At 44.2% G+C, this 14,373-nt stretch overlaps 1 protein-coding gene across 4 annotated transcripts in view; it reads right to left on the reverse strand.

Annotated features, from left to right (window-relative positions):
- Window positions 1–14,373, reverse strand: part of ctnnal1 (catenin (cadherin-associated protein), alpha-like 1) — a 393,020-nt gene that overhangs the window by 140,341 nt on the left and 238,306 nt on the right. For 3 of the 4 annotated variants that reach the window (XR_005942687.1, XM_041185146.1, XM_041185147.1), the window contains exon 4: window positions 6,054–6,173. The exons of the other annotated variant lie outside the window; for it this stretch is intronic. Coding sequence is in view for 2 of the 3 variants with exons in the window: in XM_041185146.1 (XP_041041080.1) it covers window positions 6,054–6,173 (120 nt within the window). In the remaining variant the exon portion in view is untranslated. The remainder of the gene's footprint in view (window positions 1–6,053; window positions 6,174–14,373) is intronic. 4 annotated transcript variants of the gene reach the window in all.

The following is a 14,373-nucleotide window of genomic DNA, read 5'->3' on the forward strand; positions in this document are numbered from 1 at the left end:
ATCTCTTCAGCGTCTGTGACCAATGACACTGTGCTCCTGAAGGGCTAAGGTGCTGAAGGCAAACAAAGGATGTTCTAAAGTTTCATGGCTGCTTCTCTACATGACTCTGATCACAGTGCGCAAGCGAGGTGCCCTTGGCCAGACAGAAGTCAGACAGAAGTCAGACATTCTCAAAGGCTATATGAAGATTTATGGAGTTTCCTCATTGCATTTCATCAACATCCTCCTGCAATTGAGTGGCTATTAGGGCCTTCAGTGTGTCTCCAATGACAGGAGCTTCTCACAGAGAATATTTGCACTGCCATAAGCCAGACTAGAGTCAAACATTCACAGATGCAATGTGAGAATCTATGGGGTCAAGTTACTGAATGTCGTCATCATCCTCCACAAATCTAGCAGCTATGAAGGCCTCCCAAGCGCGCCTGAATCATCTAGCCAGGGCAAGGGCCTCATTCCGGTCATGGTTACCTTCGAGGACCTTCTCATCTTCATCGATGTCCTCCTCATCAGAGGAGACCTCCAGCTCCTCCATCTCTTCCTCAGCCAGCTCATCTTGCCATTGCAGCGCCAGATTATAAAGGGCACAGCAGACAATGATGATGTGTGACACCCTCTGCGGGCTGTATTGCAGGGCTCCACCAGACCGGTCCAGGCACCAGAACCTCATCATCAGCATCCCGATGGCTTGCTCCACTAAGCTGCAAGTTGCAACATGAGGCTCGTTTACCATCGCTCTGCTGCCGTCTGAGGCCACTGCACGGGTGTCATCAGTCATGTCCTCTGCGGGTAGCCCTTGTCCCCAAGGAGCCATCCCTGCAGCTTCTGTGGACCCTGGAAGATATCAGGGATCTGCGACTGACTGAGGATATAAAAGAGTCATACAGACTCCCTGGAAACCATGTACACACCTGCAGGATGCATTTCTGGTGGTCATACACCAGCTGCACATTCAGCAAATGGAAGCCCTTGCAGTTTATGTAGTTCAACGCATGTTGCGAGGGAGATCTGAGCACCAAAAAGTGTAGTTGATCGCACCCTACACCTGTGGGAAACCCAATATCTGGCTGAATCCAATCGCTCTTGCATCCTGTCTGTCCTGGTCCCAGGTGAAATGCACAAAGTTGTGTGCCCTCGCAAAGATGGTATCCGTGACCACATGGATGCATTAGTGGGCGGGGGCTTGTCAGGTCCCACAGAGGTCACCTGAGGGGCCCTGAAAGGAGCCACTGGCATAGAAACTGAGCGCCTCTGCCACTTTCACGGCCACTGGCTGTGGATGCCCTCCATGTCCCCGTGGCACTAAATCCTCCAGCAGGTGGCAGACGTGACTGACCAGTTCCCTAGACATGCACAGTTTTCGGTCATCTGCAGGAATGAAAGGCGGCATCTATAGACCCTGGGTGTCACTAGGCGCCAGCCAGTGATGGCTCACTGTGGCTCTTGGGCAGCATTTGTGGGAGCCCCTGCTGCCTCTTCATCCTGAGGTTGATGCTCTTGCCTCTATGCAGCCAGGAGTCTCAGTCGCTCTCTCCTGCGTTGTCTTCGCTTGTCTTTCTAGATAGTAGTGGTCGTGGATTTGGAAGGTGCTGCCTAAGGAGCCTTGGTGAATTCCTGCAGTGCATCTGGTAGATGGTACACACTGCTGTCACTGTGCATCGGTGGTGGAGAGAATGAATGTTTGTAGATTTGGTGCCAATCAAGTGGGCTGCTTTCTCTTGGACCTTCCTCTGCCCCATTCCACCCAACCAATTGGTGGCAGCTTTGTCCATTGGACTGCATGCTGTGCTCTCAGCTCAGGCATTCTCCTAATCCGTGCTGCAAGGGTGCGCTGTTAGCTCGAACCATCAGGGAGTCTGGTTCAAACCGGGATGCTGACATTTCAAGGGGCTGCGAGGTCCTCCAGCAGAACTGCTCCATGGCCAGCTTTAGCAAGGAGGATGCACAATGTGTGCAGTGGTCCAACTGTTCTGCAGTCCACTAAAATGCTCATGACTTTGCAATCTGTGCCTGGGAGGTGAAAAGCTCTGGAGACTCGGTAGCACTTTGATGCCTCTGCATTACTTGATAAGCTGGAAGTCTGACCCCAATCATAGCAATGTGGCTGCGCCTGAACTGTCTCAGCTGCAGAGGAATGGTCACTTTATATAAGGTGTCCCTAATGCGCGGCCGCTTCCCTCGCCCATCCTACCCCCCAACCCGAATGCTTGTGCACTATACTTAACTTGTGGGAGGGCGGGCAGGGCTGCCCTTGCCCGCAACACCCCCACCCCCCCAACGTCACCTGAACGGCAGGGCTGCCCTTGAACACATCCCCAACACTCCTCAAGCTTCAAGCCCAACAGGCAACCCTGGCAAGTACTGCACATTGTTGTAGTGCACTCAACTCTGAATTCCCCTCAAATTGCAGCCCACCAAATGCACCCCTTTCATATGCTGTTGTGAAACATGGTGACGGGAGGACTGACGGCCCATCGGGGGGACGGTTCTGGCAGGCTAGTCTAATATTGTTATGCTGATGTATTACAGCGAGGTTCCCGAAATCCAATGGCAGGAAATGCGGCCCGCCGTTGGCGGTCTGAGCGGATGACCGTGAACTGGTTTCACACCGTCGTGAAACTGATCGCGCCATATTGTTCACTCATGCCACCGAACACGCCTGATGCCAGCGGGCATGGAAAATCCAGGCCTTTGAATCGAAAATGAATACAGGGGTTTAAGTAAAGAAATGCATGATCTGGCCTCCCAGCTTTCAGCTATTTGCAGGGCTAGCATAAATAGGTGTGCTCAAAATTGTGCTCGTTCCGAGGTGAAAGTCAAGATTCTGTTTAAACTTAGTTTATAATCAAAGGTAAATTTTTCCATGAACCTGTACAGTTGGACAGTGTTTTAGAACATCATTGCTTACATTTTCCCCTTCCCTTAACAAATAGTCCTTGATGTATTTAAGAACAGTAACCTGGTGCATTTTTATTGATACAACGGAGACCAGATTTATCACAAAAATAAGCAATTTGAGTAAGATTGTCCAGTCCACCACCTGTGAGTAACCTGATTTTAGTTAACGCAAAATTACTTCAAATAACTATACTGAAAACCATTTATTAATTTCATTGATGTACACTAGTCAGGTTTTTAAAAAAATAAATCTGCCTGCATATTGCTCTCTGTTTATAAAAAGCTCATTTGAAGAGTGTCCATGAAGAGCCACTAATCTGTGTAATGGGTGGAAACTCACCCTGCTCATTAATTCAATATGGGGTGTGGCCAATTCCATAGGCAGGGCTTACTTACCGCAAGGTTTTTAAACAAGCATAAAAGATTGCTTTAACTCAATGCACGCTGGATGTAAGTTGCACTTGAAATTCCTCAATCTTTTATGCTGACATTTTAGTTATTTTGACCTTGTTGAAACTCCACTTCATTATATTTGCTGTTGATATTGCCAATACACATTCAAGTGATTCACTTGGTCTCCATGAGCAAACCACCAAACGTCAATGAACCTGAACCTGACCTATTTCCTCCTGAAGTTTGTTACTAGCTCTCCTTCACAGCTGTGAGGTTGCACAGGCATCTTGTTCCAAGTATCTGCCTCTCACTCTGAAGCCAGCTGCTCATATTGAGCAAGTGTAATCACATAGGATAGAGTAAATAAAGCTTAGATCAGGAACCAACATTTGTGGACTAAGAGCAACTCACACCATGGTACACTGGTTCTCAAAAAATCTGCAGCACTACAATTTACTATTTGCCAATGACAAGACTACCAGAATTAAAAATAGAACCAATTTCATCAAGAACCTAAAGAGCTTTGGTTATATTCCTAATTATTTTGCCTTTAAAAAATATTCACAAACCTAGGTTACATCAATACTTCTGAATTATTCAAATGAGATCCCTGTTTAAACATATAAAGAATATTAGTGTTTTTTGTGGGAATGGTTAAGACTGTTCTTTGCTAAGGTATTAGGAAATCAATCCTTCAGTTGTGTGGCCAGATGTAAATGTATGTATGCTTAGCAAGCAATTAAATTAAAATGCGTACATTTTTAAAAATGGTTCAACAAAACAAACTCCAGTCTTTGTTTTACAGCTAAGAGCCCAATAGTAACCCATAGACAAGAAGGGAGGTTTATCAGTTGGGAGAGCTACAGATTTTCTGGAGGTCCTGCTGAATTTAACAGCAGCTTCATCTTTAAATTTGTCAAATCTGTTTCCCATCCACAGCTAGCCAGGTTGAGAGGCTGCAGGCAGGAAAGGAAGTGCAGCAGAGTGAGGAGGTGAGTTTGAGTTTACTGATTGGACATGAAGGGTTGGTCCAATTATGGGGAGATTAATTGGTTAGTTTGGTGATCCAATGGAGAAGCACTCTTGCTCCACAAGCACTAGTGGAAAAGCTCTTACCTATTCTATCCAGATGTTCTTGTCCCTCCCAAGCTTCCAGTGTTAAATCTGAAAGGGAGCCAAAATGTGAGGTACAGAACCTCCTCGAAATATTTAAATTTTGAACCTGTCCCGAGGGTGCAGGTTAGTCACCTTCCCCCCCAACCAACCTGCCTCTGCGAAAACTGGAAATTGAAGACAGTTTTTTAAAATTTTTAACCTACTCACTCGTAAGTGCCAAAATTGCTGTCCCATGTACCAGACTTCACCTGTAAGCCCAGGCAGTGAATATACATAAAGCATTACAAATGTGAAGACATAAGGTTATTGACCACTTGGCTAAGAGCCCCAGAACATAAGAAATAGGAGCAAGAGAAGGCCATTTGGCCCATCGAGTCTGCTCTGCCAATCACTAAGATCATGGCTGATCTTACTGTGGCTTAAATTCCACTTTCCTGCCTACCCCAAATAACCCTTAAAAACATTTAACATCCAAAGCAGCTTAACTCACTTTGTTACTGCTCTCGTAAACAAGCAAACTCAACACACCACCAGGTGCAGTCTGCAGTGTAAAAAAACTAACTTTACCATGTGCACAATGGTAATGACGAACTAGTGCACAGCGGAAGATCGCAGGTGTACTGCCTGAGAGATTCTGGTATGTATTGATGTTGCCTGCCATCTGCATGTAGTCAGGAAATTACGCTCAACATGAACAGATCTGCCTTGAAGCAGCTCACTGAGCCTCAATGCACAAGCCCGTACCTCGTGAAGGAGCTGAGGCTCAGGAACATCCCTCCATAGGATATATACAGGCCTCACCTCACCAGCTAAGGGCAAGTAATACACGAGACTGGAAATACATGCAGAACAGGTTTAGGTGACATAACAAAACGAAAGGGAGAGTGGAAAAATGTGCCAACATTTTCAGAGAGTTAATTCAATTCTATGAGCTAATCTGCTGCATAGTTCAAAATGAAGCCACTACATTTCTCAACGCCACACTACTCATGAAGGTTTCTGAAGAAGAATTCACAATCACATTATGGAATTATTCCCAATAGCAGCATGTGAAGGTTCCACAGTTTCAACAATTTATGATGTCATCAAGATAAATCAGACATACTTTGGCAAAAAACAATATTAAAAAGCTAAAAGAATATAAAATTATGAACTATATTAAGTGTAGCATCTGAACACAATCATCAGAGAACAGGCAGAATACATGTGCAATAAATTTAGGTCACAACTACCCCTGAGAAGACTGCACTGGCAGCAATTTCCATTTGAGAATTTAATAGTTTCCTGCTTTCATCACTAGATAGCGTGAACACAGTTTAGATATGTTGCTGGTGGAAAAACTACATCTCCCACAGAAATTGCAATCCAGTTCTGAGATTTTTAGCCTAACAGTGTTAAAAATGTAAACAAGTTACATTATGTTGATGAGGTGGCCAGCATGTAAGGCATTTGGCCATACTGCAAAGGACACAAACACCTAATGAAAACAATGGAAATTCTGAAGTTCACCATGGTTACTGCATAAACAACAATTTGCACTTTCATAATGTTTTGAATTGAATAAGATGTCCTAAAGCAAGTGAAAAGGACTAAATAACATGAATCAGTGAATTTATTTCCTTTATTTTTGCAGTTCATCTATAACCTACATTTTGTCTGTCTCCTGTCAAATGGGCAAATTCTACCATCTCGTTTCCAAATTGACTGAAGATTTGTACAAACTCCTGAAAGCTGCTGACTTTTTCTAAGTGCTCCAAAGTTGCAAGAACCTAAAAAAAAAGACAAAACAAACAAAAAAACACTTTACTGGAAAAAGTCGATATAACATGCTAAATTAAAGTAAAATCAGAAAGTAGCACTATTACCTAAAGCTGAACCAGTAATAATATAAAACGTCAGCTAGCTCCTTCAGCTCTCGGGCTCTAATATCACCACTAAGAGAAATAGCCCTACCAGATATAATGGGGCACCCATTACCAAAACCATAAGGTATTAAAGCTTATTGGTCAATTCAATACCTTAATGAAGTGTTCAAAAGAGGTAAGCCTAGATTTTCTGTATCCCTTTGGATCACCATGAAACAGGAAGCTGGGGTTGAAAAATTGAAGGAAATTCTGTCTTACTGGAATTCCACTCGAGGTGTATGTGACACAGGGATGGAAGCACACACTTCAAACAGGCAGACAGTGCATGCTATTTGCCACCACTCTGGTTTGCAGAACTACAGATATTAAACTTACCCATGTGAGCTGGACAGTCAAGATTATTAAGTGACAGTAAGCACATGGAGGTTACGGAAAAGAAAAAGTACCAGATTTGTTAAATATTTTTCTTCTATGATGAGATTTAAGGTCACCTCAAAGTTTGTGCCAGGTTTTTCTACTTCCTTTTGCTGCTCGCACTGACTGGTACAAATGGGAACCCCCTTATCTAACTTGATTGATAGCGGAGGAATGCCTCGAGGGTGCAACAGATAAGAGAAATGCAAATAAGGCTGGACAGTAGATGCTCTGCTCCCAACCACGGGTATACAAATTCCTGGATCTGGAAAGGTGAACATGCTTTGCTTTGGTAGGTGAGTACAGGTGGAAGATTGACAAATAATAATGTTGAACTAAAAACAGAAAATGTGGGAAACAATCACCAGGTCAGGTACTCACAGAGAGAGAAATAAAGCTTGGGTTTCAGGTCATCAAAAATTGAAAAATTTATAGTGATTCCAAGCGAGTACAGAGGGAGGGAAAGGTTGGAGCAGGTAGTGGGAAGAACAAAAGGGAAGGTTTGCGATAGGGTGGAAGACAGGAGAGATTAAATGACAAAAAGGGATTATGGTGCAAGGCTAAAGGAGAGGATAACGAAACAGATGAAGGAACAAAAGATGGGTCTAGAGGTGCGATCTGAAAAATGTGGGCAGAGGTTATGATCTAAAATTGTTGAACTCCATGTTGAATCTGGAAAGCTATAAAGAACCTCGCTGAAAGATAAGGTGCTGTTCCCTGAGTTTATTTTTTGCTTCAATAGAATAATGTAGGAGGCCAAGGACAGAGAGGTTAGAGTGGGAATGGGCAGAAAATATTAAGCAACAGGAGACTAGAGATCACGCTTGCAAACTGAATGGAGATATTCCGTAAAGTAGTCAACCAGCATTTGATTGTAGAGGAAACTGCATCATGAGTAGTGAATACAGTACAATAAATTGAAAGCACAAGTAAATTGTTGTTTCACCTAGAAGTTTTTGGGGCCCTGGGTGGCGGGAAGGGAGGAGGTGAAAAGGCAGGTGTGATATCTTCTGGGCATGCATAGGAAGGTGCTATCAGAAGGGTTTTGGAGTTGATTAAGGAGTCGATCAGAGTATCACAGAGGAAATGGTCCCTTTGAAAGGCTGAAAGGGGAGGGAATGGTCTATTTAATGGTGTAATCACACTGTAGGTGGTGGAAGTGGTGGAGGATGATCTGTTGAAGGTGAAGGCCGGTGGAGTGCAAAATAAGGGGAACTCCATTGTGTTTTCGGGAGAGAGGAGAAGGGGTAAGACAGAAGTGCGAGAAATTGAATATACAAGTTTGAGGACCGTGTCAACCACAGCGGAGGAGAATCTTCAACCTGGGTAAAGAAAAACATATCGGAAGCACTGGTATGGAAATTGGCATCGTCAGAACAGATGTGACAGAGGAGGAAAAACTTGGAGAATGGAATACAGTACATACAGGGAGCTGGGTGCAAAGAACTATTGTCTAGGTGGTTGACAGAGTCAGTGGCCTTACAGTGAATGTTGGTCAGTAGACTATTCCCAGAAATGGAAGTAGTGGTGGAACAATTGGAGATGAACCATGTGAAGGTGAGGGATGGATGGAAATTGGAAGTAAAGTTGATAAAATTTTCCAGTTCAGGGTGAGAACAGGAAACGGCCCTGAACAGTCTTCAAAGTACTGGGACAAAATGAAGGAGGGAACCTGAGTAGGACTGAAAGAAGGAATGTTCCACATGTCCCATGAAAATGCAGGCATAGCTAAGAGCCATTGTGCCCAGAGCAACACCTTTTATTTGGAATGAGTATAATCAAAGGACAAGTTATTCATTATGGGAGTACATTCAACCAGGCAAATGAGGGTGGTGGAGGATGCAAACTGGTTGGGCCCCCATTCAAGGAAGAAGCAGATGGCCCTCAGGTCAAACTCTATTTCAGAGCTCTCCTGGTCCACTGTTCCATTTCATCCTTCGCCTCATCCAACATTAAGAAATACAGCTTTGCTTGCTTATAGATGCCAAGAATTGCAAGCTTCAAACAATCTTGGATTCAAACACACCTCTGGATCTGACTTCCCCCTCACTTTGCTTTGATCCCATTTATCTCAGACTTTGCCATGTACTGAAGATAGAAGAAGGGGTCCATTATGCGGGGATGCCTCCTGGCCAAAGGAAAGGGCAGGGAGATGAAGGTGGCTGTGATGATAAAAGAGTTCAGTGTCATGCCAAGCTCAAAATTCATGACATAGGGCAATAAGGGGATGAAACTGAGGGCTTTGCTAAGAGCTGATAATTTGGGTTCAGGGAGGGTAAAGTCAGATGGGAGAGTCAAAACATGGCATCAAAGAGGCGAAGAATGAAATTAAACTGTGAACCAGGGCAGCTTTGTAATAGAGGGCAGGCTGAGGGTGGTGCGTTTCTTCCCTGAATGGAGGCCTGACAAGTACATATCCGCCACCACTCTCCTCCACCTAGGAAACTGTTCTCATATTGAACAAGTTCTCCTATAACTCTTCCCACTTCCTCCAAATAAAAGCGATGTCTGACTTTTAATGGGATATGTGCAACATTCTTTCTTTCAGTCCTACGCAGGTCACCTTGCTCACATCTTCTTATGGTACTTTGATTACTGTGTTGCTGCTGTCACCTATTCTCACCCAAATTTCATCAACCTTGCTTCCAGTTTCACATTTGTCCTTGCCTTTACATGGTTCATCTCGACTCTCTTCTTCTCTTCCTCAATTTCTCTGTCCCCCGTTCTGGGGGTAGGCGATCAAACAACATCTACTACAAACCCAGATTCCCCACATGTACCTTGACTACACTTCCTCCCACCTCACTGTCCTGTTAGGAGATTATTCTATTCCTAGTTTCCTGTATCCTTTGCAACTTTTCTGACAAGGTCACCTTCCATACCAGTGCTTCCAAATATATCTTCCTTTTGCCTCAGCTGAAAATTCCACTTTCCTAGTGAAGAGAAGCGCAAGAGGAATCGGGGGTTGAAAAGGAGCGTGAAGGGAGCCGGGAGCTGAAGGGCAGCATGAGAGGAGTCGGGAGTTGAAAAGGAGTGCAAGAAGAGCTGGGAGTTGAAGAGGAGAGCGAGAGGAGCCAAGAATTGAAAAGGAGTGCGAGAGGAGTCGGGAGTTGAAACGGAGCTGGGAGAGTAGAGGTGATTGAGGGAGTTCGGTGAGGAGGGAATGAAGTGATCCTTTGAGTACCGTGAGGGCGATCAGGTAAGTATTTACAACTTTCATCACTTATAGTTTTTAAGTTCTTATTTTGTGGTTTATCATTTGTAAGGGCTATATTTTGTAACAACGAGAAGCAGGGAAGAAGGACCCTAGAGTAATTGATATTATTTAATATTAAGTATCTTCCAAAAGGTTTAATTTAATTTAAAAGGGGTAAGTCATGGCACGAGAGCTCAAAGACATGGTGTGCTCCTCCTGCTCTATGTGGGAAGCCGGGAACATTTCCAGTGCCCGGTTCCAGCACGTGTACGGGAAGTGTCTCCAGCTGCAGCTCCTGGAAGCCCAGGTTTCGGAGCTGGAGCAGCGGTTGGGGGCACTGTGGAGCATCCATGAGGTGGAGAGTATCATAGATAGCACGTATAGAGAGGTGGTCACACCACGGGCTAAGAGTCCACAGGCAGGAAGGGAATGGGTGACCACCACGCAGAGCAAGAGGACTAGGCAGGCATTGCAGGAATCTCCTGTGGCTATTCCCCTGCAAAACAGATATACTGCTTTGGATACTGTTGGGGGAAATGGCCTCTCAGGGGAAAGCAGCAGCAGCTAAATTCATTGTACTGCGATTGGCTCTGCTGCACAGGGGAGGAGTAAAAAGTGTGAGAATTCAATAGTTATAGGGGCTTCAACTGTAAGGGGAATAGATAAGCATTTCTGTGGCCGCAAGCGAGACTCCAGGATGGTAAGTTGCCTCCCTGTGCTCAGATCAAGGATGTCTCAGAGCGGCTACATGATATTCTGAAGGGGGAGGGTGAACAGCCAGTGGTCGTGGTACACATTGGTACAAACAACACAGGTAAAAAAAAGGGATGAGGTCCTAAAAGCAGAATATATGGAGTCAGGAAGTAAGTTGAAAAGTAGGACCTCAAAGGTAGTGATCTCAGGATCACTATCAGTGCCACATGCTAGTCTGAGTAGAAATCGCAGGATATATCGGATGAATACGTGGATGAAGAGATGCTGTGAGGAGGAGGGTTTCAGATTCCTGGGACACTGGGACTGGTTCTGGAGGAGGTGGGACCAGTACAAACTGGACAGGTTACACCTGGGCAAGACTGGGACTGATGTCCTAGGGGGAATATTTGCTAGAGTGGTTGTGGGGGGTTTAAATTAAAATGGCAGGGGGATGGGAAGCTATGCAAGGAGTCAGAGGAGGGGGAATCAAGGAAAAGAACAAAAGACAGAAAGGGGAATAAGAAAAGTGATAGGCAGAGAAATCAAGGGCAAGAATCAAACAGGGCTCAGTGAAAAATAGTGGGAACTGGACAAGTAATGTTAAAAAGACAAGCCTTAAGGCTTTGTGCTTTAACGCGAGGAGCATTCACAATAAAGTGGATTAATTAACCGCGCAAATAGATGTAAACAGGTATGATATAGTCGGGATTACGGAGATATAGGGTGCAGGGTGGCCAGGAATGGGAACTGACCATCTAGGGGTATTCAGTATTTAGGAAGGACAGACAAAAAGGAAAAGGCGGTGGAGTTGCATTGCTGGTTAAAGAGGAAATTAACGCAATAGTGAGGAAAGATATTAGCTCTGACGATGAGGAATCTGTATGGGTAGAGCTGAGAAACACTAAGGGGCAAAAAATGTTATTGGGGGTTGTAGATAGTCCCCCAAACCGCAGTGGTGATGTTGGGAATGGCATTAAGCAGGAAATTAGAGGCGCATGTAATAAAGGAACATCTGTAATTATGGTTGCCTCTAATCTGCATATAGATTGGGCAAATCAAATTAGTATCAATACCATAGAGGAGGAATTCCTGGAGTGTATACGGGATGGTTTTCTGGACCAATACGCTGAGGAACCAACTAGAGAACAGGCCATCCTAGTTTCGGTATTGTGTAATGAGAAAGGAATAATTGGCAACCTAGTTGTGTGAGGCCCCTTGGGGACGAGCGGCCATAATATGATAGAATTCTTCATCAAGATGCAGTAACGTAGTTGACTCTGACACTAGGGTCCTGAATCTTAATAAAGGAAATTATGTTGGTATAAGGCGCAGGTTGGCTATGATGGATTGGGAAATGCTACTTAAAGGGATGATGGTGGATAGGCAATGGCAAACATGGGTGAACTGCAACAATTGTTTATTCCTGTCTGGCTCAAAAGTAAAATAGGAAAAGTGGCCAAACCATGGCTTACAAGGGAAATTAGAGATAGTATTAAATCCAAGGAAGAGGCATACAAATTGGCCAGGAAAAGCAACAAACCTGAGGATTGGGAGCAGTTTAGAATTCAGTAAAGGAGGACCAAAGGATTGATTAAGAGGGAGAAAATAGAGTACAAGAGTAAGCTTGCAGGGAACATAAAAACTGACTGTAAAAGTTTCTATAGCTTTGTGAAGAGAAAAAGATTGGTGAAGACAAATGTAGGTCCCTTACAGTCTGAAACAGGGGAATTTATAATGGGGAACAAAAAAATGGCTGACCAACTAAATACATACTTTGGTTCTGTCTTCACAAAGAAGGACACAAATAACATACCAGAAATGTTGGGGAACACAGGGTTTAGTGAGAGGGAGGAACTGAAAGATATCAGTATTAGTAGGGAAATGGTGTTGGGGAAATTGATGGGATTGAAGGCCGATAAATCCCCAGGGCCTGATAATCTACATCCCAGAGTACTTAAGGAAGTGGTCCTAGAAATAGTGGAAGCATTGGTGGTCATCTTCTGAGATGCTATAGACTCTGGAACAGTTCCTACAGATTGGAGGGTAGCTAATGTAACCCCGCTATTTAAAAAGGGAAATAGAGAGAAAACAAGGAATTATAGACCAGTCAGCCTGACGTTGGTAGTGGGGAAAATTCTAGAGTCCATTATAAAAAGATTTAATAGCTGAGCACCTGGAAAACAGTGGCAGAATTGGACAGAGTCAGCATGGATTTACGAAAGAGAAATCACGCTTGACAAATCTACTGGAATTTTTCGAGAATGTAACTAGTAGAGTTGATGAGGAGGAGCCAGTGGATGTGGTTTATTTGGATTTTCAGAAGGTTTTTGACAAAGTCCACCATAAGAGATTGGCATGTAAAATTAAAGTGCATGGGATTAGGGGTAGTGTATTGAGATGGATAGAAGACTGGTTGGCAGACAGGAAACAAAGAGTGGTCCGAATGGCAGGCAGTGACTAGTGGGGTACCACAGGGATCGGTGCTGGGACCCCAGCTATTCACAATATATAATGATTTAGGTGAAGAAGCTAAATGCAATATCTCCAGATTTGCAGATGACACAAAGCTGGGTGGGAGAGTGAGCTGTGAGGAGGATGCAGAGATGCTTCAGTCTGATTTGGACAAGCTGAGTGAGTGAGCAAATACATGGCAGATGCAGTATGATGTGGATAAATGTGGGGTTATCCACTTTGGTAGCAAAAACAGGAAGGCAGATTATTATCTGAATGGCTATAAATTGAGAGGGGAATGTGCGACGAGACCTGGGTGTCCTTGTACACTAGTCACTGCAGGTAAGCATGCGGGTGCAGCAGGTGGTAAAGAAGGCAAATGGTTTGTTGGCCTTCATAGTGAGAGGATTTGAGTCAGAAGCAGGGATGTCTTGCTGCAATTTTACAGGGCCTTTGTGAAACCACACCTGGAACACTGTGAGTAATTTTGGTCTCCTTATCTGAGGAAGGATGTTCTAGCTATACAGGGAGTGCAGCAAAGGTTTATCAGACTGATTCCTGGGATGGCAGGACTGATATATGAGGAGAAATTGAGTCGGTTAGGATTATATTCGTGGAGTTCAGAAGAATGAGGGGGTATCTCATAGAAACGTATAAAATTCTAACAGGACTAGACAGGGTAGATGCAGGAAGGATGTTCCTGATGGTGGGGGAGTCCAGAACCAGGGGTCACAATCTGAGGATATGGGGTAGACCATTTAGGACTGAGATGAGGAGAAATTTCTTCTCCCAGAGAGTGGTGAGCCAATGGAATTCACTACACAGAAAGTAGTTGAGGCCAAAACAATGTATGTTTTCAAGAAGGAGTTAGATATAGCTCTTGAGGCGAAAGGGATCAAAGGATATGGGAAGAAAGTGGGAGCAGGCTATTAAGTCAATATTCTGAAGTGACTGTTCCATTCTTCACACACTAGCGTTCTTCAACCACCCCAGAAACCTCTCCCTTCCCCATAGCAACTTTTCATGCAAGCATGGGAGATGTAACCCTTACCCTTTTATCTCCTCCCAGTGCCGGTCAGAAGTGCCAGCTACAACAGAGCCCCAAACACCCCTTTCAGATCAAACAACAATTTACTTGTACCTCTTTCAATTAAATATACTGTATTTGCTATTCAGAATGCAGTCTCCTTTACATTGGGAAGACCAAACACAAATTTGATGACTGCTTTGCAGAACACTTTGATTCAGTTTGCAAGCGTGATCCCGAGCTTCCGGTCATCTGCCATTTTAACTCTCTGCCTGACTCTGGCCTCTGATATTGCTCCAATAAAGCTCAATGTAAGCTTGAGG

This window comes from Carcharodon carcharias, chromosome 3 (assembly GCF_017639515.1).
Source record: "Carcharodon carcharias isolate sCarCar2 chromosome 3, sCarCar2.pri, whole genome shotgun sequence".
NCBI lineage: Eukaryota > Metazoa > Chordata > Chondrichthyes > Lamniformes > Lamnidae > Carcharodon > Carcharodon carcharias.